At 37.8% G+C, this 25,420-nt stretch overlaps 1 protein-coding gene across 8 annotated transcripts in view; it reads left to right on the forward strand.

Annotated features, from left to right (window-relative positions):
- The window catches only part of ATP2B1 (ATPase plasma membrane Ca2+ transporting 1), a 35,034-nt gene extending 20,935 nt beyond the window's left edge, over positions 1–14,099 (forward strand). For 3 of the 8 annotated variants that reach the window (XM_010164942.1, XM_010164943.1, XM_010164944.1), the window contains 9 exons: positions 568–747; positions 831–918; positions 1,247–1,353; positions 3,336–3,527; positions 3,729–3,942; positions 4,078–4,289; positions 5,829–5,936; positions 7,814–7,996; positions 12,661–14,099. In XM_010164942.1, coding sequence (XP_010163244.1) covers positions 568–747; positions 831–918; positions 1,247–1,353; positions 3,336–3,527; positions 3,729–3,942; positions 4,078–4,289; positions 5,829–5,936; positions 7,814–7,996; positions 12,661–12,972 — 1,596 coding nt within the window. In that variant the 3' untranslated portion in view covers positions 12,973–14,099. Of the gene's footprint in view, positions 1–567; positions 748–830; positions 919–1,246; positions 1,354–3,335; positions 3,528–3,728; positions 3,943–4,077; positions 4,290–5,828; positions 5,937–7,813; positions 7,997–8,315; positions 8,470–12,660 lie in introns of all 8 variants that reach the window. The other 5 variants (XM_010164948.1, XM_029084270.1, XM_029084267.1 and 2 more) reach the window with 3 other exon arrangements.
- The last annotated feature ends 11,321 nt before the right edge of the window (positions 14,100–25,420 follow it).

Here is a 25,420-nt window from a genome sequence, read left to right on the forward strand (position 1 = left end):
GATCTGCACTATTATCACTTCATACTAGAAGTCATGGGTGAAGTAGTGGAGTGTGAGCTGTAGTTCTATTGTGGTTTACCTTGGCCAGCAGCCAAATACCACACAGCTGATCACTCACTCTCCCATACTGAATACAAAACACAGCACTATTCTAGATACTAAGAAGAAAATGAGCTCTATCCCAACTGAAACTAGGACACATTTATTTCATATAATCATAAATGAAAAGCCAGCATTTAGTATCTTTAAATACTACAGCCTAATATGTCATTAGTATTTTTGTGGTGTTGTTGAATAGTGCAGTATTTGAAAAATGAAGGCAGCGGGGAGGGGATATTACATAACAATAAAACCTCTTTGCCAGAATTGACATTTAGGTATTTTTCAGGAAAATGATTGTGATATGCTACTTAATTTTTTTAAAATGTTCCATAACAACAGTCTTGTTTTTAAAATAAGAGTTACTCTGGAATGAGCCAAAAACATTCCTTTTACTCACATGTCTGGATTTATTCAGCTAATGTACAGTCTCTGAGCTTGTGGGTTGGTTTGTTTTTTTGCTTACAGGTACCTGATGCAATAAAAAAGTGTCAGCGTGCAGGCATAACTGTACGTATGGTCACAGGTGATAACATTAACACTGCTCGTGCTATTGCATTAAAATGTGGTATTCTGAATCCTGGTGAAGATTTCCTGTGTTTAGAGGGCAAGGACTTTAACAGGAGAATACGCAATGAAAAAGGAGAGGTAAGCATACTGAGTATGTAAAGTAGATCAGCAGATATTTTAAGTCTCCTAACCATAAAATATAACCAATGCTCTTTTTGCAGATAGAACAAGAGCGAATAGATAAAATTTGGCCAAAGCTCCGTGTTCTTGCAAGATCTTCTCCTACTGACAAACACACTCTAGTAAAAGGTAAGTAAAAACTATCTTAGCTTCTAATTAAAGCTAGATTTTATCTTTCTGCTTCTAGAAAGAAATCTAGGACTGAGCAGTTGGAAATACCTATGAGGGTGTCTTCATTGGCCAACTGATACTTCTGTTTGGCTCCATTTCTCAAGCAGGAGAAAAAAAAAAAAAAGTATCTATTGTGATTAGTGGTTTTTTGTGGATTTTTTGTTAGGAGGGAGGTTTTTGTTGTTGTTGTTAGGTTGGTTTTTTATGACTGAGGAAGACAAAAACTGGATTTCTTTTTCAGGTTTAATTTGTTCTGTGGTAACACTGAGATATCATTTTATTTTAGGTATAATTGACAGCACTGTCTTTGAGCAGAGGCAAGTTGTAGCAGTAACTGGTGATGGTACCAATGATGGTCCAGCTCTGAAGAAAGCAGATGTTGGATTTGCTATGGTATTTTATTTTTTTTTTAAATCTTCAATATTTAGGAGACCTATTTTGATAAAATAACTTATCAAATCACTTAAAAGAGAACAACCTTACTTGTTTCATGAGCCTAATATACAGTGAAGTTAATTGAGTCAATATCTCTTGCACTTAATACTAATTTATTTTTCCTCCTTCCAGTCTTTCAACTTAACCATGTTTTTATTTGATGGAAAATGCCCTTGTGGCATTTACCATTGAATAAAACTTAAAAAACACAGATCCCCAGTCACTTACAAATCAAAACCTTTTTACACAAAGGTTTGTTGCAAAATGTAGGAACAGAGTTATTGATACTGAAGATTTCTGAAATGAGGTCTGTTCAACATAAGGCAAAATGACTTTAGGTGGTAAATAGCATACTATGTTTACTTTTGAGTAAATTTGTACACAATATAGAACGTGTTTATTCATCTGGTTTCCATGAAATTATGCATAGGAACTGGGAGGCTATAATGAGAGATTGCCAGTTGATGTTTAAAATGGCTTTGGAGGCTGTACTAAGAGACATCTGTAGTACAACTGCAGTAACAGCATTTTATGACAATCTAGGATCTGCATTTGTCTGTGTGGTTCCTTAGATTGCTTTCTCAATTTAAATTCCCAACTATCCTTTCAAATGGTAGCAAAACCAAGTCTTGGGTTTAAGTGCTAATACTAGATAGACTCATGGCTTCATTTTTTTTCTGTCTCTTTCAAAACACTGTAAGGTAGATTCCTCAAGCTTCCTCTTGCCTCAGGATTACTGCTCAGTCTTAAGCTGAAAAGGTAGAATTTGGTTCTAGTAGGTCACATTAGTTTTAAAAAATCATTATTAAGCATTTTGGGGGAGGGGCAGGGTGAAGACCGCACTCCTCCTGTGCAGCACATGCAAAGGCAGTGACTCAGATGCTAATCTTGAAGGAAAACATAGCAAGAGGAAGAGCGCTCGTGTCGTTCTCAAGGAGCATTTTTCAAAACCGTCACTTCACTTTTGAAACATTACAAATTTGACAGCTACACATGAAATGCTCTCTAGACTGTAACAGTCTTGTTTTAACGAGTATCTCTTTTCTGCTATTGTATAGCTGCTGTAGTTGGCACTTTCGAGGGCAAATTTACTTTCATCTTCCAGAACTTAAATATTTCCTGCAGTTGCTGTCTATGTTCATCTGTGCAAGAAACTAATTTATCTAAGTGTTTATCTAAATAGTATTTAAAATATGCTATCTAATATATTATATTTAAAGGTACCTTTTAAGGTATACATATAACTGTGCAGGTGACTCATTTTCTTGGCAAAATAATGTTCAAGAATAAGGATCACTAAATTTGCTATTTAGTGTTTTTGAAATGCTGAAAGCAGAATAAATATCCTTGAAGTAGGTATTACTCAGAACTCAGCTTAACTGTTTGGATACTGTAGAAGACTACAGGTGCTTAGAGTTTAAGAATGTCGTATTGCATTGCAATGTCTATGCAACGACATTGCATATTCTACTGTTTAATGACAATGTTCTTCTGCAAAAGTTTTTTTGGTAATGTGTATCATTCTACTGTGTTATGAAAACATGCATTGCCCTGCTACTGGGATCCATGTAGGCAAACTCCTTAGCACACAGACTGAACTGTAGTACTGCACCATCTGGTGGCCTTCCTGTTGAACAAGGTTCAGGAACATTTCTTTGGGAGAACTTACACAGTGTCTTTATTGTCAGCTTGAGGATTTTTATTAAGGTCTTTATTTTAAAGACAACATTACTTTTTTTTTTTTCTCTTTTACATTTTCCCATGCTTGAGTAGAACTTGCAAGCAGAACGTGATTCAGTAGAACTTTAGATGTTTGCCTTAAAATGGTCCTTCACACATGGTGCATCAAAGTGAATCCTGACCAAGGATATAATAGCAGCTTCTATTACATAAGTCACTGCATCCTGTTATATTTCATAGTGTTTTTCTTTTTCTACTAGGGTATTGCTGGAACAGACGTAGCTAAAGAAGCTTCTGATATTATCCTCACAGACGACAACTTCACAAGTATTGTTAAAGCAGTTATGTGGGGACGAAATGTGTATGACAGCATCTCCAAATTTCTTCAGTTCCAGCTTACTGTCAATGTAGTAGCAGTAATTGTTGCTTTTACAGGAGCATGCATAACACAAGTACGTACTGGTGGTGGATTGTTTCAGCTAATAAAGGTTGAAAATGTCATGACTGATTAACTCTTGAATTCAAACTTTCAGTTAAATACTAGTCCAAAGAACATAATGCTCTTCAGAACATGCCCATGTTGTATTATAAATGCCTTTAATAGCTGCAGTTTTTTCACTTATATTGGTGGGTTTATGTATCTGTCTTTATAGGATTCTCCGCTTAAAGCTGTGCAGATGCTGTGGGTAAATCTCATAATGGACACATTAGCTTCTCTTGCCCTGGCAACAGAACCACCCACTGAAGCTCTTCTGTTGCGAAAGCCTTATGGTAGAAACAAACCTTTAATTTCTCGTACGATGATGAAGAACATTCTGGGTCATGCATTCTACCAACTTGTAGTGGTCTTCACACTCCTGTTTGCTGGTAAGAATACTGAGGCTTTACAAAGTTATTCTAAAAGTTGTAGAGAGATGTGATCTTAAAACTAGTTTATTGGGGGGGGGGTGTGTGTGTGTAAAGACACCAATTAAGCTGCTGATAAATGCCTTTTATACACAGGTGAGAGAATTTTTGATATTGATAGTGGAAGAAACGCACCTCTGCATGCTCCTCCTTCAGAGCATTATACTATTGTATTTAATACATTTGTGATGATGCAGCTTTTTAATGAAATTAATGCCCGAAAAATTCATGGTGAAAGAAATGTTTTCGAAGGAATCTTTAACAACGCTATCTTCTGTTCTATTGTTCTGGGGACATTTGTTGTGCAGGTAAGTAAAATCTTTGAGGGTGGGGGGAAAATGCACTGTACGCTCATGTACTTGCTTAACTTAGAAATGCTAATCAGCTAGTGCCAGGCATGTAATTTCTGCAATATGAAAAATCTTCAGTGTCAAACACACTATAAATCACTTGGAAGTGCTACTTGTCAGGGTTTTCATATGTGTATAGATGCTGCCGGTTTAGGTGAAAACCACTGATGTCTAGGGACCTTCTGTTGCTGTATCTAGGCAGACTTGTAAAAGCTAGTTAGTTAACTCAGTATATGCGAACAAATGAAATTAAATTATCTGAAATTGATTGGGTTCACATAGTGGTGTTGAGAAACACCAAGTCAAAATTTAATCTAAAGAAAATAGTTTACAATAAGTAGTTTCACCTTCTAAATGGCCTTAACTTTGAATTCATCACAAAAAAAAAAACAACAAATCAGTATACTATTTTTCAGAACTCCCTCAGTTTTTGGACTTAAAATTTAACCTACGCCTTAAGCTTCTCCTTAGACTTGGAATTCTGTGAAGTTGACCAAATTCATAATAATTCAAGTATTGCAAGTGTATGCACCTCTGCTTCATGTAAAGTTAGTTCACTTACTCTCCCACGTTTAGGCCTTTTTAGATGACACTTCTTCAGAAGCTACTCTTTAGGCTTGCATGTGCAGCAGACTGACTGTTGTTGTGTGTGCAAAGCCAAATATGTAGAAATTACTCCTGACTGCAACTGGGTTCCCTTTGTAAACTTGGCGGACTGAGAGCCTTCCCAAAAAAAGTAACTCCCGAGTCTTCATCTCAGTGTGTTATTCAGTATTAATAAAAGAAGATACTCTTGGGCTTTTCAGCTGTCAGGTATCCTACTTAATGGTCAATACTGTCTCCTTTTCATGCCTTCCCTGCTACTTGAATTGCTGATTCTCCAGGGCAGACTTTCATGCCTATAGTTCCTATGCAGAGGGGTACCTTGCTCATTAGGGACTGTACAGGTTATTGTAATAAGTAAGACAGTAGGAGCTCGTTTAATTTAGCTTTTGAGATTTCTGCCCCCTCCCCTAAGACTTGCTACATAGAAGTCTTACATTTTAACACTGATGGGATACATAGTAATATTCTGTTGAATTACTGCTGAAATGTTTTATGTCTTGTGGATCTACAATTTGTATTAATACAAGTTTATTAATCAGCTTGGTTCAGATATGGATATTCATATGGTAAATAATCACTGTAAATTTGTAGCATCAAATACATGCTGTAGTGTGAAATAAAAGGACTGCAAGCAAAATTAAGTAGTCAACAGGATTTTGTGAGTGTGACATTTGAAGAATAAATGGGTAGTTCTTGAAATACTGGAAAGCATAAGATGGCTTGGGTTTGGAAACTTGCTCAAACTACTGAGACAGTGGAAGAGTATGCTTAATAGAGATGGGAAATCCTATGCTCTAATGCAGAGTTGTCTGTAGTGATCTTGAAATATTAGGGAATTTTCTTTGTATCAGGTCACTGATACATATTGTTTAATGATGTTGCTTTTCACAGATAATTATTGTGCAGTTTGGTGGGAAGCCTTTCAGTTGCTCAGAACTCTCGATTGAGCAGTGGCTGTGGTCCATTTTCCTGGGCATGGGAACACTACTCTGGGGCCAGGTAAACTAGCTTTTCCAAAATGCCAAATATCTACTTGCATTAGAATACTTTACATGGGAAATACAAATACACTATCTTTAGCATTCAGATCTTTCAAAGGGACTATATGAATATATGGAGATTAACAGTAAATGATTAAAATTGACTATTTCAATAGCTAGAAAGTCCTTTAGTTGGATATTCATTACTCTGACTTGGTAAATTGGTTACATTTCTTAACTAGATTCCATGGCTGGTTTATGTTTAGTAACTTTTAACTAGAAACAGCTCTAATTACCTTTTAAATATGAAACTATATTTTTAGCCAAATAAGTACTAGAAGAAGTTATGTAAGAATATGGATGCATGAACATGTTAATGTTGAAATATAGTTAACTTAGTGTTGAATGGTTTTCTTGAAAAATCAGGATTGTTGAACTTGCTGGTATTTTCTTAATTTAAAAGCTTCCTCAAATAGCAAGAAATGTGGCAAAACCCAAAACAACTTTCTCTTTAATTTTCATTTGCATGATTATGAAAAAATTGGAAAAATGCCCCAAATTTTTATATTCTGCCCCTTTAGGGTTTCATTACTATTGCATGCACAACAGTGCTTCTAAGCAGCAAACTTATTTACACGAAACTCTAGAGCTACAGAGTTTTCCATTATTTAATGACATAGTTGTCTAAACTTTTCATACCACATGAAGAGTTTTCTATTACAGTTCCTGTCCTTCCATTTTCTAAACGACACTTCAGGTTTCAGTATAAAATTGGTAAGGTGAATTTTAGTTGTAAATACATACATAGATACGTATTCTAAAAGTGAGTATAAACTTCTTAATAAGATTCTCTGGAAAATTCATTATTTAAAGAAATCAGATAGAGTCACTCTGAGGTTTGAAAGTAGCTTAGAAGAGAATTGAGATGGCTTGAAATACCTTTGACCCAAAGCATCTTGCAAGGGCAAAGCTTCCCTGCTGCAGTTCATGCTGCTCTAACATCTCATTGAAGTCAAAGAGTTTTTTGAGTTTCTGAGAATAGTAGAAACTGAAGTGTGATCTCGGAGCATTCATAGTAGCAATTTCAGCATAAAGGGCTGTTTATCTTGCTTTTGGAGCAGTCTTTTTCCTCTGCAGCTGCTGAAATGGTCTTCTAGGTTTGTGACGATCAAGGAAAACAGTCTTGAAACTGATCTGGATCTGCTAGATGGGACATATCAAAAGATGACTCCCCTTAACTACATAGTCCACCAGAATAGTCCTGAAGGTGGGAATGAAAAGGAAAGCTGGAACAGCCATATGCAGCTTCTGTTTAGTTTAAGATCAATTAAGTAATTTACACCAAGTAGTAAAGTAACAGTTTGGGATAAGGTTTGTGGAAATGTCGCTCACCTTGCAAAAGAATTGATACCTTCCAGGTCACAAAAGAATGCATGTCTGTTCTGTGTTTCTGAATTAACTGTGGCTACTTTTTAATTAAATGATGTTATTCTCACTTGAGGTAACACATCATGCTCATCAAACTGGTGGAGCTCTGAAAGCTCTAGATACAACAGAATTAATGACTCTTTTAGCTTCAGTACTGCTCCTTCCTGGCACAGTCAAGTAGCGTTAAAGGGGAATTCTTTGTCCCTGGCAAAGATGTTTTATTTTCTAGATTTGTAGTCCAAGTTTAATTTCACACCTCAGTTGAGGTGGTAAGGATATTCACAGCTTTGCAGCTATTCATCTGGAGTGATTGCTCTATGCTGCTGCACTCATCCCATTTACCTAATTTGTTTTTTTCAACTTTGTTAATTGTATGCAGGATATTATGTTAAGCCTTAAGTCTGGTATTACATTTATTATTTTTTAAAAATAGAATAATTCTGATTCATATTTTTCATTCACTGTTAGTTGATTTCAACAATTCCAACCAGCCGTCTGAAATTTCTTAAAGAAGCTGGTCATGGAACACAAAAGGAAGAGATTCCTGAAGAAGAACTAGCGGAAGATGTAGAGGAGATTGATCACGCTGAGAGAGAATTACGTCGTGGTCAGATCTTGTGGTTTAGGGGCCTAAACAGGATACAAACTCAGGTATGGTCTTGAAAAAGGTAGGACACAGTGGGTGTTATGAGGGAAATCTCTTCATCTCTAGTTCTTTGACTAAGGCTGCAGTTCTAACTGGTGTGACTGAGACTGTCAAAAGGGGGTATGGATGGAAGTATAATCCCTCAGGGTCCTCTGTTTTCTTCAGCTCTAAATGCAACTCTTGCCTGTGTATCTGCTCTGTTGGGAAAAAAAAGTGCCTTTTTTCTTCATTTTTTGTATGTTATAGATGGGATGGTCCTTTCTCTTGTTCTCTCTCTCTCTCTCTCTTGCTGAGCAAGCTGTTACAATCTCTGATTCCTTGCAGATGGATGTAGTGAATGCTTTCCAGAGTGGAAGTACCATTCAGGGGGCTCTAAGGCGGCAACCCTCCATCGCCAGCCAGCACCATGATGTAACAAATATTTCTACCCCTACACATGTAGTGTTTTCCTCTACTACTGCTTCTACTACTGTGGGGTGTGAGTGTGTGTTCCTAAAGTGCATGAAATTAACATTTCCTAATTCACGTACCTAACGTTTCTCATTTTCTCCTTAGTACTTAAAATCATCGTTCAGGCTTTTATAGAGCTCTTCCACAAAGTGGAGTCCTCAAGACTTTGTTTTTTCTTAGAGGGCTGAGAACAGGTGGAACAGTTTCAACAAAAGACTTTAATGTGAAAGCTGTGAGCCTGCACATCCTGTGCCTTCATCCATTCGTGTACAGGGGGATATTTAAGATAAAACGGGAAAACTGTTGTAAATTTTCGAGTATATGCCTCTTAGAGTGACTTACATTGAATAAGAGAATTAACTGTATAATCACAGACCCAGGTTAATGAAAGTAGATGTCGTGCACTGCAGCAGAAATTATACTTGGGGTAAACAAGCTGATGGGAAAGCAAATGGTATGTTAAAAATATTAATGTAGTGAGAACATGGAGCACTAAATGTGTTTTCTTTGTAGCTTGTAAGGAACTTCTGAATCTCTGCTTTTGTTGGACCTTTTCTACTGAATAACACAACTTTCTCGACATTAGGATTTAGGTGGCGAAACAAGGCTTCTAAAATGCATAGAAGTCAGAAGAAACATTTAATTAGCTAATATAAGAAGGAAATAAAGGTTTAAGCATTGAATGGTGAAAATTTCATTCAAATCCAAAGGGTTTTTTTCTTCTCTAGGTTCTTCTGACAGCAATTTGTAAGCCATCAGTGAGAGTGAAATTTGTCTTGCCTTAATTCTGCCCTCTAAGTGGCATTTCAGTTTCAGCCTTCCTCTCTGTAGAGGCTAGAGATTTAATTACTCGTGTACATAGGCTTAAATTCTGGAGCCTGAAGATGCATAAACAGTCATAGCTGAATACTCATAGCTAATATATATTGTTGAGTTTTCCCTCTTAATTATATCTTACATGTTTAACTTCCTTCTCTGATTTCCTAGAGACTGGTTAAATAATTGATGGGTTGTTTGGTTTTTTTTTTTAATAACTCTGAGAGGGCTTCTTTTTCCCCCCTGCTTTTTGAACTTTCAGATTACCAGATGGATGAAGACCCTTAATTTCAGGAGCCGTCTTAAATTAAATGTTCTCTTCTGATTTTTTTTTTTTTTTTTTTTTTTTTTTTTTTTTTTTTTTTTTTTTTTTTTTACTTGTCAAAAAGTTATCTGTGAGCTTGCACAAGTATTTACTTCTGCACTTGTTCTCCATTGGCAAGACAGGTATTTCCCTGCTGTGCAGTAGTATTGAAAAGCTCAGCTCACAAATTTGCATGCCTCAAGAACACAAAATGAAAAGTAGATTTAACAGTAAGGATGCACAGGACTGTCTCCTAGTTAAAATGCTAATTAGTAACCTGTATCCCTGACTACATTCAAGAACATTAATTAGACATTCAGAATTCTCTAGGGAGCAACTTCATGCCATGCTGCCATTTGAGCAGAATCTAATGGGCACTGCCGCATCTCATTGCATCAAATGACCAATGCAGATGTGGAGCTACACAAGGAGAGGACTAGTTTTTGATTCTCACAAAGTAGTACAGCCTTGTGCTACACCCTCCAGAAGAACAACTTTTGATAACTAATGAGTATTAATGGGAAGCAGATGCGTTACTTCATTGTGTGTCTCTTCCGGAGCTGTTCATTGGAAAATAGTGCAGCTGTTCCTATGAAGTGAGGTTGCAACTCTTAAGCAGTCATCTGTCTAGGAGGATTTGGAGTGCTTGTTGCATTGCTTGCTATTCTGGTACTAATGTGAGGAAGGCCTGATGACAGTATAAATTACACATAATAAATTGTCTTGTTTGGTCCTCACTTATGCAATTTATTTATAGTTACCTCTCTCATCTAATTATCTTGAGTAGTTGAAAATAAACCTTCAAAACACAGTATCTTCCCTTCCCTTTTCAAGTATAACTTAAAATGCTGATAGTCAGATTTCTGCCTTCATGGATGGACTTTTCAAGGATCTTGGGTTCATAGGAGTGTCTGGACCACTTGTTTAGTATGCATTCTGCATGGGAGTTGAGCTTTTATTGTGGGTATGCTTATATTCCTATGATAATTACAACTGTCCTGTGAAACCAAAACATGTTTTCTATTACTGCATATGTTCTAAGTTACCATCTGTAAGCAATGAAAAATCAGTCTCACAAGGCAGTCATATTTCATTTTGCCACATAAATCAGTGGCACAGTGGGATGCAACATGCCAAATAAAGGCACTGCAAACTTTCAGTCTGGCATTGTCACTGCTGATTTTCTTGGTAAATGCCAAGACAGTTTATGCAGCTTGCTGGACTTGTTTAAAGCTCATATAACACACTGACTCTTTTACAGAGTGCTCAATTTTTTCATGTGATAAACAGTAAAGTACTAGCTGCTGTTGTAATCTTTTACTTCTCAAGCACATTCATGCTGCTCCCTGTCATCCCTTCACTAGTAGTTATGCCTTCCCCCTTGTGTGGCCCCCACCCCTGGTTTCTATGATTAATGGGGCTCAGCCGTGTATCTGTAGTATAAAAATGGGAACGTGATAGCTTTTGAGTAAAATTATTTGCACAAGTGCTCTGAGAGGGTAGAGGTGGGGGAACAACGCTATTTCTAGTGGTAAAAACACAGTCAGGACCTAAGACTTCATCATGTGCAGCAATTCTGGGATAACAAATTTGATAATTAATGCATTGCTTCTGGGGAGCCCTTCTCTGTGTTTGCAGTGAGGTTGTTTGGTGTATCTTAGCTGTTTTGAAGTCTGTGCTCTTGATCTGCTTGACCTTCCAGCTTCATTCCTGCACCTGGAAGACACTTTATTTTTACTGTCAAGGAACTCTACAGAAGCACTAGTCATGACATATTTCTCAGCCTGAAACAAGTCATCTTGGATGTGCTAAAAAAAAAATCTCTAAATTTGACTTACTGTTTGTAACAGTAAGTTATTACTTACTAGGGATTTGCTCTGCTGCTTACTATACAGCAGAAGAGCTTTGGGATCAAAACTGCTTTGCTGGAGACTTACTCAGGGTAGAGATGTTCAAAACTGAATAGGGAGCCAACAGAAGGGGAAAACTGTATCTTGACAAAAGTGCTGGATAAAGGGCTCACTGACTTCTGCCTAGCCTTATTTGTTTTATCAGTTCAGAAATTAATCCTGAATTCCTTTAATTGGTCAAGGTGGGAGGAGAAAGGGTGTGCAGGCAGGTGGTTTCATCATTCAGATTACAATTTGGAAAGCTTAAATTCAAGTCAGTTTGGGCATGCACATTTTGCAAAATGGAGCTGTACTTGATTCTATCTAATTTCACTCTAAAATGTTTATGGATTCTCTAAACTTAGCTTTTGAAAAATATTAGTTAAATAATGAAAGGACTCGAAATAATACTTGGCCTGGGAATTTTGTCCATGAATTCAATGTAGATTGAAGACAGAAGCAAAGGCTGATCACCTGCTTTTCTCATACTTTGTGCTGCTTGAATAGTCTCTTCAAAGTTACAACCTTTCGTGGGTACTTAGTCATACAATACAGTATTCAATTTCCTAGTTCTGGTCTTAGGTTTCCAAAGCACTATTCAGTAAGGAGCTTTCTCTAGTGTGGTAAATGGGTATATACTCGAATATTTACAGCTGTTACAGTGGTACCCTTTTTTTGCATGACTCTTCGTGAATGTCCAGTCATTGTGACATCAGCTTACACTTGCTTGGCTTTTTCATAGTCAGTTGATATCCTGATTCCTAGCATGAGAATTAGTAACCCCTTTATCCTCTTAACTTATTTTCAGTCTTTCCCCACCTTTCTCCCCCGCCCCCCCACCACCACCCCCAAGTATTTAATAAAACAGTCATTGAGATTTATTTAATTTGTAACTAAGTGTATAATTGTTGGCCTCACTTCTGAAAAATACCTAGCCCATGTTAAATAATGGAACAATTCTAGTGCCATATCTGAATTTTTAGGCCCTTCAGCTTTTTGCAGTACTTCTACTATTTTTATTCCTACTGTGTAGACTGGCAGTGCTCTACTGAAATGCTCTTCATTTTTTACAGTTTATTGCAAGTTCCACTGCATCACATACAAATTCGATTCACTCATGTCTAGCTGTTTGTGGATTCAAACTCATAAGAACCATGCCATTACCAGTAAATCTGCAGCATTTTAACAACCGGTTTTTATTTGTTTACAGATCCGAGTGGTGAATGCATTTCGTAGCTCCTTGTACGAGGGGCTGGAGAAACCTGAGACACGAAGTTCAATTCACAATTTTATGACGCATCCTGAGTTTAGAATAGAAGACTCCGAGCCTCATATTCCCCTTATTGATGATACTGATGCTGAAGATGATGCTCCAACAAAACGCAACTCTACTCCCCCACCCTCTCCCAATAAAAATAACAATGCGGTTGACAGTGGAATTCATCTTAAAACAGACATGAACAAGTCTGCTACCTCTTCATCCCCAGGGAGCCCACTACATAGTTTGGAAACATCACTCTGATTGTAAGCTGAATGTTAACACACTAGCTGCATTGCAAAGAAATTGAAACTGGGTCTCTTCACACATTATGATGGACAAGATGATATTCTTGTCTTGGACTTCAACAGAAGACACACTTGTACGAATGTAGATTTATTTTTTTAAAAAAAGCTTTCTGCCAGACTGGAGGGTGCTTTTCTGGGGGTGGGAATAATAATGAACTTTGACAGATAAACAGTAACTCAGCATAAGTGACCTGTGGATCATCTCTTGTACTTAAAAAATGGTCCTGAACAGTGTGTTAGCAGAGCTTTGGTTTATCATGATCCTTTTCTGAGGGGAAGGCTGGGAAGGGCAAGGAGGCCCTGGATCATTGAATTGATACTTTAATTTCTGCTGTTGGCTGTTAATAATTTGGATTATTTATGTTTATAAATGATACAGATCTGTTTACAAGGTTTGTAGATACTTTTTTTGTTCCTGTTCATAGATGGGAAGCTTCCTTATAAATGATGCAGAGAAAAAAGGAAAAAATAAAAATAGTCCTTCAAATACTGCTGTATTTTCAGGAAAAGGGTGTTTCTATTGAAACTGTACTAAATTTTGCCTGCAATTTACCTTGTTAAATATTGTAGATAAATTGCTAATACTAATAGCCAAATAGATAACACTAATGCTTTGTAAAAACATGAGCAGTGGTGTTCTAATGAAGTTATGGCCTCTGTCCTAATTAGTTTCTTAAATACATTTACTACTTAATGGTTTTGAAACAACTGTTTAATTTTTAAAAATTTTGAGAAACTTACTGAATAACTTTTGTTCAGAACTTAGTAGGATTGTTTAATGCAGGACATCAATATGTGATGGAACTTGCTTGAAATATTTCTGTTATCTCGGGCAAAATGGATTAAATCAAAATACATCAGAATCTTAGTCCTTTGTTTTTGTCTAAACATGTTAGTTTAGTGCTGTCTTGGTGAACTGTGAGTGGAACTGTGATTTTTTTCTAATCTATAGAATTCTTCATGCAGCATGAGGGCTGTTGGCATTTTGAAAGGTTGTTAGTGAGTAACATACATGTTCTTTTTGTTTTTGAAACTTGTTTGTAAACATGAATAAATCTGCCCTTTTGTTAAAATAAAATTGCAGCAATGGTTTCTTACAGATTTTTTTTTTTTTCTCAGCTCTTTCACTAGAAACACTGAAAAATATTCTTTTGCATTACTGGTTAACTTTAAACTGCAATTTCAAGATGGTAACAGCCCACTAAAAATAGCACTTTGGGTAAATGGAACCATGGTGGCTGCCTCCAGAATGAATGTAAGCTAATGTACTCAAAAGTCTTCACTCAGCCAAAAGGATACTCCTTGGGAATGAATAGGTCTGCCTGAAATTCCGAGGCTTACTGTGAGTACTGCATAATAAATGTCTCCCCGACTGCTTAAGTGAGGGGAAACAGAACTGACATATAGCATGAGTGAAAATACGTTTTTCAGTTTATTGATATTTCTTATACACCAAAATTTGCTAGCGATTGACTGAAGAAGTTATGGTCTGCCTCAACTGTGTTGTTTAAACAGCGAAGGATGGTGGAACAGTACTTGATCTGGTACTTCCTCATGTTTTCTAGGTGTAATACTGCTTAGAAGAGCAACCAAAGAGATGACTTGTAAACTCCTTTTTTTTTTTTTTTTCCCCCCTTTTTCCAGGTCTGTGTTCTTTAAAATAGCAATTTTTTTTTTTTTTTTTTTGCCAAATAATCTAGAATTTTGGAGATTTTTTTTAAAAGGAGTGCAGGAATTAAGTTGATAATGAGAGAGGAGATAATACTAGAGCAAACCGCAAAAATAAGCGGGTTAGGAAGCTCAAGTGTATCTTACCTTTGTGGTGGGATACATGCATGCTTGTGTTTGTCCTTTAGTGGATCATGTTCAACCTGTAGCACTGTATCCCACTGTCAACCACTCCTGAATTCAATCTTTTCTATTGTACCTAAGTAAATACACTGCGTTCTAGGCAAAGGGGGTTTGCACTTGACACTTTGTGTAGTAATTTATCCAACATGTTTCTAGCACTTCCCTTACCTCATAGTTCTTACCTGGAGTGCTTGGTAGGGGGGTCAGTTTTTATGTAAGCTTTCTCCCTACTACAAAGGCAGATAAGCATTGGCTTAAAATGAGGAGTTTCTTTACCCATGAAGTACACTGTCATGTGAGAAAGTATCTTCATTTAACTTCATTAACACATCATAATTTGACTTAATTTGAAAACAGATTTTAATTTTTCCTTCTGTTCTAGCTATGATCATAACTGCCTGTTATCTTTTTTGGAATAAAGTCTAACTTGAGCCTTTTTCCGGGGGGGGGGTGGGGCGTGGGTAGAAGGGGGAATGTAGGCTTTGTACAGTTGTAGGCTTTGTACAGTGATGGTCCCTCTTGATTCTGTTAACATCAGTGTGCTGTTCTTACCGGAAATTTCCTTACAGAAATAAGGAAATTGTTGGGGGCGTGGGGTATGCTTTCTTTGTGATCTCAAGAAATCATAACATGTTGCCTAGGTTATGAAATGGTTACCACTAAGCTCATGAGGCCTTCATTGCGTTTCTGGTTGTAAGGTTTACTTGTCTTTCTTCTTGTAACTGAAATAAATAAAAGTGCTGTTCATCTCAGTCTGTATGGGGACTGAAATTCTTGAATGTTAGTACAGTACTGATTTAAAACTGGAATGCATGCCAATTCTATAAAATAGCTCTTGCTATGACTTTAAGCTCATTCCCTTTCAAGAGGTCATGGTGTACATGGTATTATGATCAAGTAATACTAACTTTTAACTTAAATGCAATTCTAGACTGACTACTGTTTGAAGTGGCTTAAAATTCAGTATCCTGGGTAGGATGTCTGCTATACTTGTGTATAAGACAAATGTTAGAACACCTAATCTTGGCTTTGAGAGAGGGGTGAAAATAGTTATATGAGAGGACTCATTTTTTCTGTATTGGTCTTAACAGGAAGAGGAAAATGCTGTATCATGGAGTAATCTGGAGAGAATAATGGAAACAAATGCCTTAATGCCAAACCAATGGGTAAATGCAGGGGTCTGTAGCAAATGTAAGCAGCCAAAAATGATGAACTAACACTCTCAGAGACTTTCCTAGAATAACAGGAAGTTTTCCAATTTGTTTTGAAGTAAGGAAGCAAATGTAATATTCATGGAAGAATAACTTGTGTATGGCTGACTGTCTTGGGAAGTTATTCCACAGGCCTGTTAAGTTCAGTTTCTACTGCCAGTAGGGCCAGCCCCTGCAGAGCCCTAGATCTGAGATCATATTAAGTCTTGCTTAAATTAGAGTGTCTTAATGTCCATACTGCTTTTCTGATGCAAATACTTGGTTCTAAAGAGCTCCTGCTTTTTTCCACCTCCACCCTCTCCCCAGGCAGTGCATATCTTCTGATCTTACAGATTTCAAGCCCCTACTGAAACACCTTAACTATGTTGGATGAGCCTGGCCAGCATGAAGGGTCCAGATCTCCAGGCTGAACTGGCCTGCTTATTCAGGGCCATGTCATGAGAAATTCTGTGCAAGAATCAAGAGCCTTAGAGCTGTTCCTGCTTATCTTCTCCCCTGGGCTGTATACTGAAGTACCTAGCCACCTTCTTCAAGAGACTGCAGAATCCATCAAGGAAATATGGCTCACATGGTGTCTAAACCAAAAGCTTCCTACAGGTACTACTTGTCCTTTTTGCTCAAAGTGGGGTCTAGGATGAGGATGGAATGGGCTTAAACACCTGAAAGAAGGCAGCATGAAAAAGGTAGCTTACTAGACAGTGGCAGCACCATTTTAGCTGGCAAGGAATAAAGCTAGAGTTGGTGCTTACACTGCAAATCTGACAAAGCAGGGAGTATTCCTCACTATATTCCTCACACATTCCAGTGAAACAAACTGGACATGGCTCTTGTGCTTTCATACTAACTCTAGCATTAATAGGAAACTGTATATAAAAGGAGAAGAGATTGACATAGTTTATGTCCAAAATGTGAACAGCTGTAAAGAAGCAAGCAGGTTTCTCCTGCCCTGTATGGAGCAGACAGAGGACTTTGTTCTGTGTCCACATGCAACTTTATGGCCACTTCAGATCTTGTTAGTGTTCTGGGTGTATTCTTTAAAAGATACATAAGGATGCCTAGCGTAGCGGAAGATGAGCAGTAGCTTGCTTCAGCCATATCTGATCTTCAAGATTTAGCAAATTCCTCTGTAACTCTTTACTACTGTTGTGACAGCTCCTAGTCGTCTAAAAAAATCTATGAAGTAGTTAGGCTGAAAATGGTTCCTTGGCTTGTCCCTACTGGAAGATGGTGGGAATTCAAACTTGGAAAAATGACTAGCAAGGGGATTTTTGGGAATTAACAGCTTTTAGTTGGTGGAAGTGTACATTTTGGAATACCGGAACAGCAGCTGACATCTTAAGTTCTGGTGTAGTGAGAAGTGTTAATCCAACTATGAAGCAGCAGTGGCTCACTGAAGTGCAAGTATGCATTCTGTATCCCTTTGATTCACTGCAAAGCTAGCAGTATCTTAACAGTATTGTGAACATCTTCATCACCAAGATGATTAAGGGAGTGGAGCATCTCCCTTATGAGGAAAGGCTGAGGGAGCTGGGTCTCTTTAGCTTGGAGAAGAGGAGACTGAGGGGAGACCTCATTAATGTTTATAAATATGTAAAGGGCAAATGTCATGAGGGTGGAGCCAGGCTCTTCTCAGTGATGCCCAATGGTAGGACAAGGGGCAGTGGGTGTGAGCTGGAACACAGGAGGTTCCACTTAAACTTGAGAAGAAACTTCTTTACGGTGAGGGTAACAGAGCACTGGAACAGGCTGCCCAGGGAGGTTGTGGAGTCTCCTTCTCTGGAGACATTCAAAACCCGCCTGGATGCCTTCCTGTGTAATCTTGTTTAGGTTCCTGCTTTGGCAGAGGGATTGGACTAGATGATCTTCCGAGGTCCCTTCCAATTCCTAATATTCTGTGATTCTGTGATCTGCTTTCCTAGGCTGCCTCTCTTACAGGGCGTGAAGGAAGTATATTGGAAGACTGTAAGTACAATCATATAGAAAACTTTCTATGGCTTCCTCCTTAGCAAAGGCACAGTCTTGGCTTTGCTTTGTGACAGTTGCTAAGGCACAAAGTGAATACTAGCTTTTCCTTTTTAAAAGTTTTCTGTCTCCTGTAGAGAATCAGAGCATAAAGTTCAAATGCTTTTAAACTTTGTGTGAATAGCCTCCCAAAACTTCTGACTTAAGGTACTACAATAAAAAACCCAAAAACACTCTATGAAAAAACCCTAGAAGATACATCTGTTATCTTTGACAATTTCAGTTTTATAAATACAGGATTTAACTTGACATTTTCCCTTTCCTGCAAGTTGGTTGCTCCAATGGCTGTGGGTACAAAGCATCTTCAGTTATGACCTAAGCTAGTCTCAAGATCTCCTGAAGGTAAGCCAATATTTGGCTGATGTGTGTGGGGAAATGCAGAGCTCATTTTCAATGTCATGCTGGCAGCTACTGTATAGTGTATTGTGTTATGTATTATAGGAGAGAATCTGTAAAACTATCAATTTAAAACATTGACCTGTCAAAGGATACATGGGTCAGGCATATTCCATGAAATAGAAAGCTCTTGGAATTGACACTTTGGTAGGAAGTGATAGGATTTCCTGGCAACACTACTTTTGGAGATAAGAAGGTATGTCTTTATTCACTATGTGTTGGGCATTAATATTCTGATCAGTGTAACAGTCTAATTCATTAAGGACCATAATCTAAAAAGCACTCTTATTAAACTAGTGTTTTTAAATAACAAGATACTGTGGAAAAGGTACTTTCTGTCCTATTTTAATTTCCAAAAAGTTGAATCGTTCCTAGCTGTTTTCCTTTTACCAAATCAACTAGGTTCTGTTTTAATAAATTTAGCAGTGGTATAGACATGACCCAAAACTGGGTGTCTTCTCCCTTTCTTTTCTTCCCTCTTCCAGTCTACCAAGGACTATTGCAGGGACTCAATGAAGGACAGATGGAGTAAGAGGTGCAATTGTGGATTTGTCTCCTTTATCATCCTTCTACTCTGCCTTATGATCTTCTCTTTTGCCTTCTACTTCAAGATCTTGCCCACTATCAGTAAACGCTCTGGAAAACTGCTGTGCAATGTGGCTGTTGGTGTTCCCAGTGAAGAGTCCCTAATGTGCTCCTTCCACTTTTTCATTGTTATGAAGGTTTGAAGAATTAGGTTTTTAGACAGAATGAACAGTGAGTGGACATAAGAACAAACATTTGAGACTAAATGTTTCTCCCAGGTAGTTCATGAAAACCCCTTGCCTACCTGAGCCCCTGATGTTTGTTCGTATCTCTGTGCTTGTTTATAAGGAAGCACCTTGATATTATAGACAAGATTCCAGCTCCACATATAGCAAGACTTTGATCGTACTTGCAGATGTACATGCTTGCTGAGAATTAGGGTAACATTTTTAAGTTTAAGCATTGGGCAGGACACTTCAAAAGCATTATGCCTTACAGTAGACTTGTGTCAAGTATAGCTTGAAGACCAGCTTTAGTAAAAAATCCGAAGGGCTGGGCTTTGAAAATATGCATAAAACACTTATGAGGACTTAATAGGCAAATATATGCAAAGGCAATGTAAGGAGCTATATAATAAAACATGTTTACTTTCAATGAGCGTAGTGATCCTGACCTACATACCCCTGTGCATGGAGGAGCGATTGATCCACAACACAATTAACATAAGCAGGTGCAGGCTGTGCTGCACAGATCCCTTGGCTCCAGGTAGCAATCACCCACTTAAGAGCTCCTCTTCCTCCCCATCCCAACAAGCATTAAGCTCTTCAGTTGTATAGGGGTCTAATTTGCCACAATTGTACATGTGTGATGAGTGGAATCAAAGAAGGACTCAGTGGTGCCCACTGACAGGACAAGAGGCAGTGGGCAAAAGTTACAACATAAGAAATTCTGCCTGAACAAAAGATATAAAGATTTTTTTTTATATTTTTTTTTACTGTACTAGTGGTCAAATGCTGGACCAGGTTGCCCAGAGAGGTTATGGAGTCTCCGTCCTTGGAGATACTGAAAACCTGACAGCTGTGAGCAACTTGCTGTAGCTGACCCTGCTTTGAGCACAGGGTTGGACTAGATGATCTACAGACATCCTTGCTAACCTTGGCCATTCTGTGATCCTGAAATTCTTGAGCAGCAGGTGCAATTCTATAGGATTTCCTCATTAGCCTCATGGATACTATTTGTACACATAGATGGAATTTAACAAATAAATCAGTTACTGGAGTGATCAAACCTGAGCCAAAGCAAGAAAGGAACTGCAACTTGTCTTTCTCTTATCTTAAATGGACCTGACCATTGGACTTGCTATAGTTGCCTGCTATAATGCTTACTGTGGTAGCAGAGCTCTGATTGCTTTTGCTACATATAGTAAACCTTTTTGAATGATGACTGACTGAGATAGTAAAAAAAATAATATCTTAAAATGGCATCAGCTTTTAGCTCTGTTCTGTAAAGACATGGTGGGCCTTCTGGAATCCTGATGCCATAAGTAACCAGTTAAGCAATTCTGGTGGTAGCTCTTTTGGGCTTTGAAACTCTAAAATGAAGCTCATACTGTTGTTTTTCTAATGGGGAAAAAAGCTGTCCCTCTATCTTAAAAATATATGGTTTTCAAAGCTAGCTCTTTCTATACATCTTGTCAAAAGAGCTCTCCTATGAGTTGGTCTAGATGACAGCACTGAAAGATGCTGCCATTTAAAAAGTACTCCCAAAATGATGTGATTAAGCATAAGCAACTCTACCTTGCTTGTTTTTTATCTAAAATGCTATGACTTTCAGGCTTTAAGTTACTGCATGCAAGATGAGATCCTATACTTGCTGGCCTGTTAGGTATCCCAGAGGACTTCTTACAAGAGAGGGACTCAGGTTGTCTAAAATGTCTCTGATAGCTTTGATCTTTTTTGGGAAGATGGAGAGATTAGATGCAGAAAAAAGGGTATAGCATATGTGCGTTGAAGAAAGCTTGCAGTTCCCATTCCTCTGTGGAAGCATCTTTTAGTAAACAAGCATGCATTTTTCACTTCTTTCTTCTAGCAGTTCTTTCTCTTATCACCTTCTTATGAGTTGAAAATGGAATAAAAATAATAAAGTTTGTCCTATGGCTGATGTAAGTAACGTGAAGCTTGGTGCAAATAATGTTTTTTACAGTTCTTAGGGTTGTTCTCTAGTGAGATGAACTTAAGCTAATATCTAACCCTGAAGTCTTCAGCAATTTCAGAGGTGATCAGGAATGTAGTTACTGCTCATGAATTAAAAGCTCCTTGTATCCTTGGCTTTTTTTTTTTTTTTTCTTTTTTAATCCCAGTGAATCTTAATAAAGGTCAGTGAAGCTTAGACTGGACTTGAGCTTTTCTTATCTCCTGTTAGGAGAGAAACCTGCAGAAGAAATAACACAGAGCTTAGTTGTTACTGTTCAGTGCTGAATTGCATAAATTTCATGTGGCTTCTGATTCCTGGCCCTTCCCCTCCTTCCTGAGCTTATCCTATGACACTGCAGTGCAGTTCTGCAGACAGCTGTCTGAGAAGATATTCTGAGCTGTGAAGAGAGATACTGGGTTAAAACATTATTCAAATACTCAAGAGTAACAGTTTATTCAGTTATTCTTTGGGGAGATAGGAGACTATTCAGCAGAAAATAACTCTTCAGTGAGGAAAATTCACAGCCAGTATAGGAATGTTGCTTCATGAAATAATCTGAATGAAACTTCATGAAGTTCTGCTTTGAGGAGAAGTTTGTGTTGGATGACTTCCCAAGGCCACTTCCAATTCAAATTAGCCTATGATCCTATTTTTGAACTGTCTTCAATGGGTATCTGTTAAAATTTTCATATGCCTTCTTATGTTTATGTTTTATACTACAAGCCAGACGTGCTTAGCCACTTCAAGGTAACAGTCTGTAATTCATAGGAAATCCCACAGATTTTAACATGATCTCCAGAAAGCTCTGCTGCAGACCTGTGGAAAGCAGCTGCTCCTCAAGGAAGAAGATGATTTCTCACTCTGTTATTTGGCTCTTTCAAGTGTATGGAGAATAAAAATCATAGCTATTTCTAAGAAAAATTAAAAGCTGATTAATTTGCAGATTTGTGTTGTTTCACTACCTTGCTCTCTACTTAGGACTCTTTTGCAAAAACTTGCTCCTTTTTATCAAAGATACTGTGGGGTTTTTCTAGTTTTATGTGTTCAAGATCAGTTTATGAAAAAGAAAGTTCTCTTGCAGTCATATAAAGATAATGAAATCTATATCATTGTTCCAAGTGATCAAGAATAAAGAGCACTGAAAAATATATTTTTAATCATAGAAACCTATAATTTAAGTGGAATTGAGAAGCCGACTTATCTCCTTACTTTAGTTCATAGAATGGTGGTGTTACAGGTTTTTATCTAATTGAGCAAAATACCTGTGAAATTAAATTAAATGTAGTATTGGTTCTGCTGTTACATACAAATACTCCCTCTTTTGCCTTGAATTACAGAAATACTTTGTTACACTTGGAGAACTTAGTGTTATATCACTTCGGAGTGTCTTTTTACTGGTTCTCAGATAATTGCATATAAAACTTAAAATGTTAATGTAGGAAGCCTGACATTACAAAACTGCCATTCTGGTCTTAAAAAGGATGTAATAAGAAAAAGCTTCTGTCAAATATTCCATGTATAAGCTGTAGAGTAAAACTAGATGGCTGGCTGACCAAATGTTAAAGTAATGTAAGATGATTCAAATAGAAATTTGACATTCTAACTATTGAAAAAATAGCTGAGTTTCTGCAAAACAGTCATCATAGTCATTTTCTGTTATAAATAATATGTTGCTTCTGAAACTAAAAGAGATTTAAAATAAGTAAGTTTAGAAGATGTGAAGGAGTGCCTACACCACTAAATCTTAATATGCTATGTTCTGGCTCTCTACCTTAAAAATGCAGAAATAATTTGAAATTTCTTCTGTACGGTCAGTATATTACACCGTGTTTCATTTCAAAGGTAATGTTGCAATAAAAGATGAACTAAGATCCACAGCAAATTTAAAATTATTCTGAACTGCCATTTTTAGAGAGCTTGGCATAGCATGGATTCCCAGCCATTCTGCAAGCATGTCAGTACCTGAATGCAATTATTACAGCTTTAAATCTCACTGACCTCACCATTTTTCAAAAGGGCTGCAAACAGTGGAAGTTTGAATATCAGCTAAATGACCATGTGTCAGCTTGATACCAGTCAACATGATTAGAGTTCTGTATGTTTGAATGAAGAAGTGCTACAGGCTTTTTGATCACTGGATAAGGAATGTGAGTGGATAAAATATCACTTCAGAATACTACTTTATATCACCTTTCTTCATTAATGTCCCTGAAGGCAATCAGCACAACCACTAGACTCCTCAGTGTTTGTTTTCCCAAAGGCATGCTTGATCTCTGACAATCACTTTCAAGAAGACTGAAATGCTGAAACATGCTCCTGCATGCTATCATAAACCCAGTTTGAAACATTGCACTTAGAATCAATCCAAGTTCAACAGTTAAGCCGTAGATAGTTATTTCCAAACTGACTACGTCTGGGATGTTGCCAAATACAAGACAAGTGCTCCTGTGGCTTTCTTGCCTTGTTTCAGTCTTGGAAGCCTTGATGGTTGTACTGTAACTTAGAAATCAGGCCTTTGAGGAAACATCATAGAGAAATACATTTAAGCACTAACTACCCTAATAAAATTATACAGCTCAGAGGTTTGCCTTTGGAGAAGAGTAATGTTATGAAGTAAAAGGGCTTAGCCATTTCTAAGAATGCTCTTTGAGGGGGAAGTGTTATTTTTTGTTGCTTGTTGCTGCTGATACTCCCAACATCTCCAAGCTTTTGAACAAGCTTTGACACTTGCCAAGGAGGATCTCCTGATACTGGGGATCTCTTTTGCTATCCCAGTGGAAAGCATGGACAAATTGCAACCTGTTAAATGTCTATACAGTCAGCCTTGTCCATTGTTCAGCAAAATTCTCTGAAAATTGTACCTGTTCTGAGCAAACAGCTCTTCTTGGTTGCAGGGGGATGTGACTGGGTTGCAATTAAGCCTTTCATGCAGCAGGATTGTAGTCCCATGACACTGGCTCAGGCCACCTCCTCTGCTCTGCTCCGCTCCTCTCCTCTCTTCCTGCAGTGTCTCCTCATGGGTGCCATTTCAACAGCTGCTGTGTGTCCTGTTATTTTTTGAACCACACTAGAACCACTTCTGGGTAAACTGCTGCTGCAAGCTGCTGCTTATTGGATGCTATTGGCTGCATGGGCTGTTCTCTGGACAGCAAAACTCGAGTAGGAGTGTTCTCCCCTCTGTGGATCCTAGTGGCCCAGTAACTAGAGGTGGAGGAAGAAACAGCAGAAATACTTTGGGTGAAGGAAGTTAAGTGGGAGTTGAAAAGGCAGAGTAGAAAGAAAAGCATGAGCAGTGAGGAGGTTGATGATAGCTTCAAGGGAAGCGAAGCAGGATAACAGGGTAGGAGTGAGAGGAGGAAAAATAATATACAAGTTGAAAAGCACGTATCTTAAAGCAGGCTCTTATAGCCTGAGGCACTAATGTCAGGAGTGCTACAAACTATGCCTTCTATGAGTTCATACTTTTACTTGAGCATTTCAGTCATCTTGTTTTGGTTTGGAGGAGAACCTACTAGGGCCTGTGCTGTGAATCTGCATACCGAAATTTGGCAACCACTATGGATCGTTGCATGATTTCACATGCATGATGGTAGGTTGGAGGGGGTGTAACAAGACTAGAATGCCAAATGTTCCAAGAAAAATGATGTAAGAAACTTAATCTAGTGCTTGTCATTTAAAATACCATAATTAAATATGACTCAAATAATTAAGCGGTATGTCACAGTAAAATGTGCCTATCTGTAAGTGTTTATATGCTTCTGGTGAAGACATAAGTTTCACAATCATACTATAGCAGGAAAACTTCCTTGCAGCAGGAGTGATCTTGAAGGCAGCTCTTGTAGCAAGCACGTAGGATCCTTTTTTGACAACAGCTGGGAAATTCAAAGCACACCCTGTCTGTTCTATAGGTGCAAGAATGAGCTGTTTCTATTAACAGTAGGCTGTGTTTTTCAAAACAAAATCTAGTTAAGGATGGATTCTCTTAAACTAGAATTAAAACAACCAGCAAACAATTTCTGAATAAGAATTAGTGCAAAAAAAATTGCAAGCAGTGTACAAAGTAAGTTAAGTGCTATCATCTTTAACAGGCTGCCTTGTGATCAATTTAGCATGAATTGAGTATTTTGTCTCCTTCAGAGAGCTTGTGTGGTGTGAAAATACTTGTTAAGTTGCAGCCCCCCAGCACACTAAAGGAAAACCACCTGG

The sequence above is a fragment of the Antrostomus carolinensis genome, unplaced genomic scaffold (assembly GCF_000700745.2).
Source record: "Antrostomus carolinensis isolate BGI_N321 unplaced genomic scaffold, ASM70074v2 scaffold13953, whole genome shotgun sequence".
In the NCBI taxonomy this organism is placed as follows: Eukaryota; Metazoa; Chordata; class Aves; order Caprimulgiformes; family Caprimulgidae; genus Antrostomus; species Antrostomus carolinensis.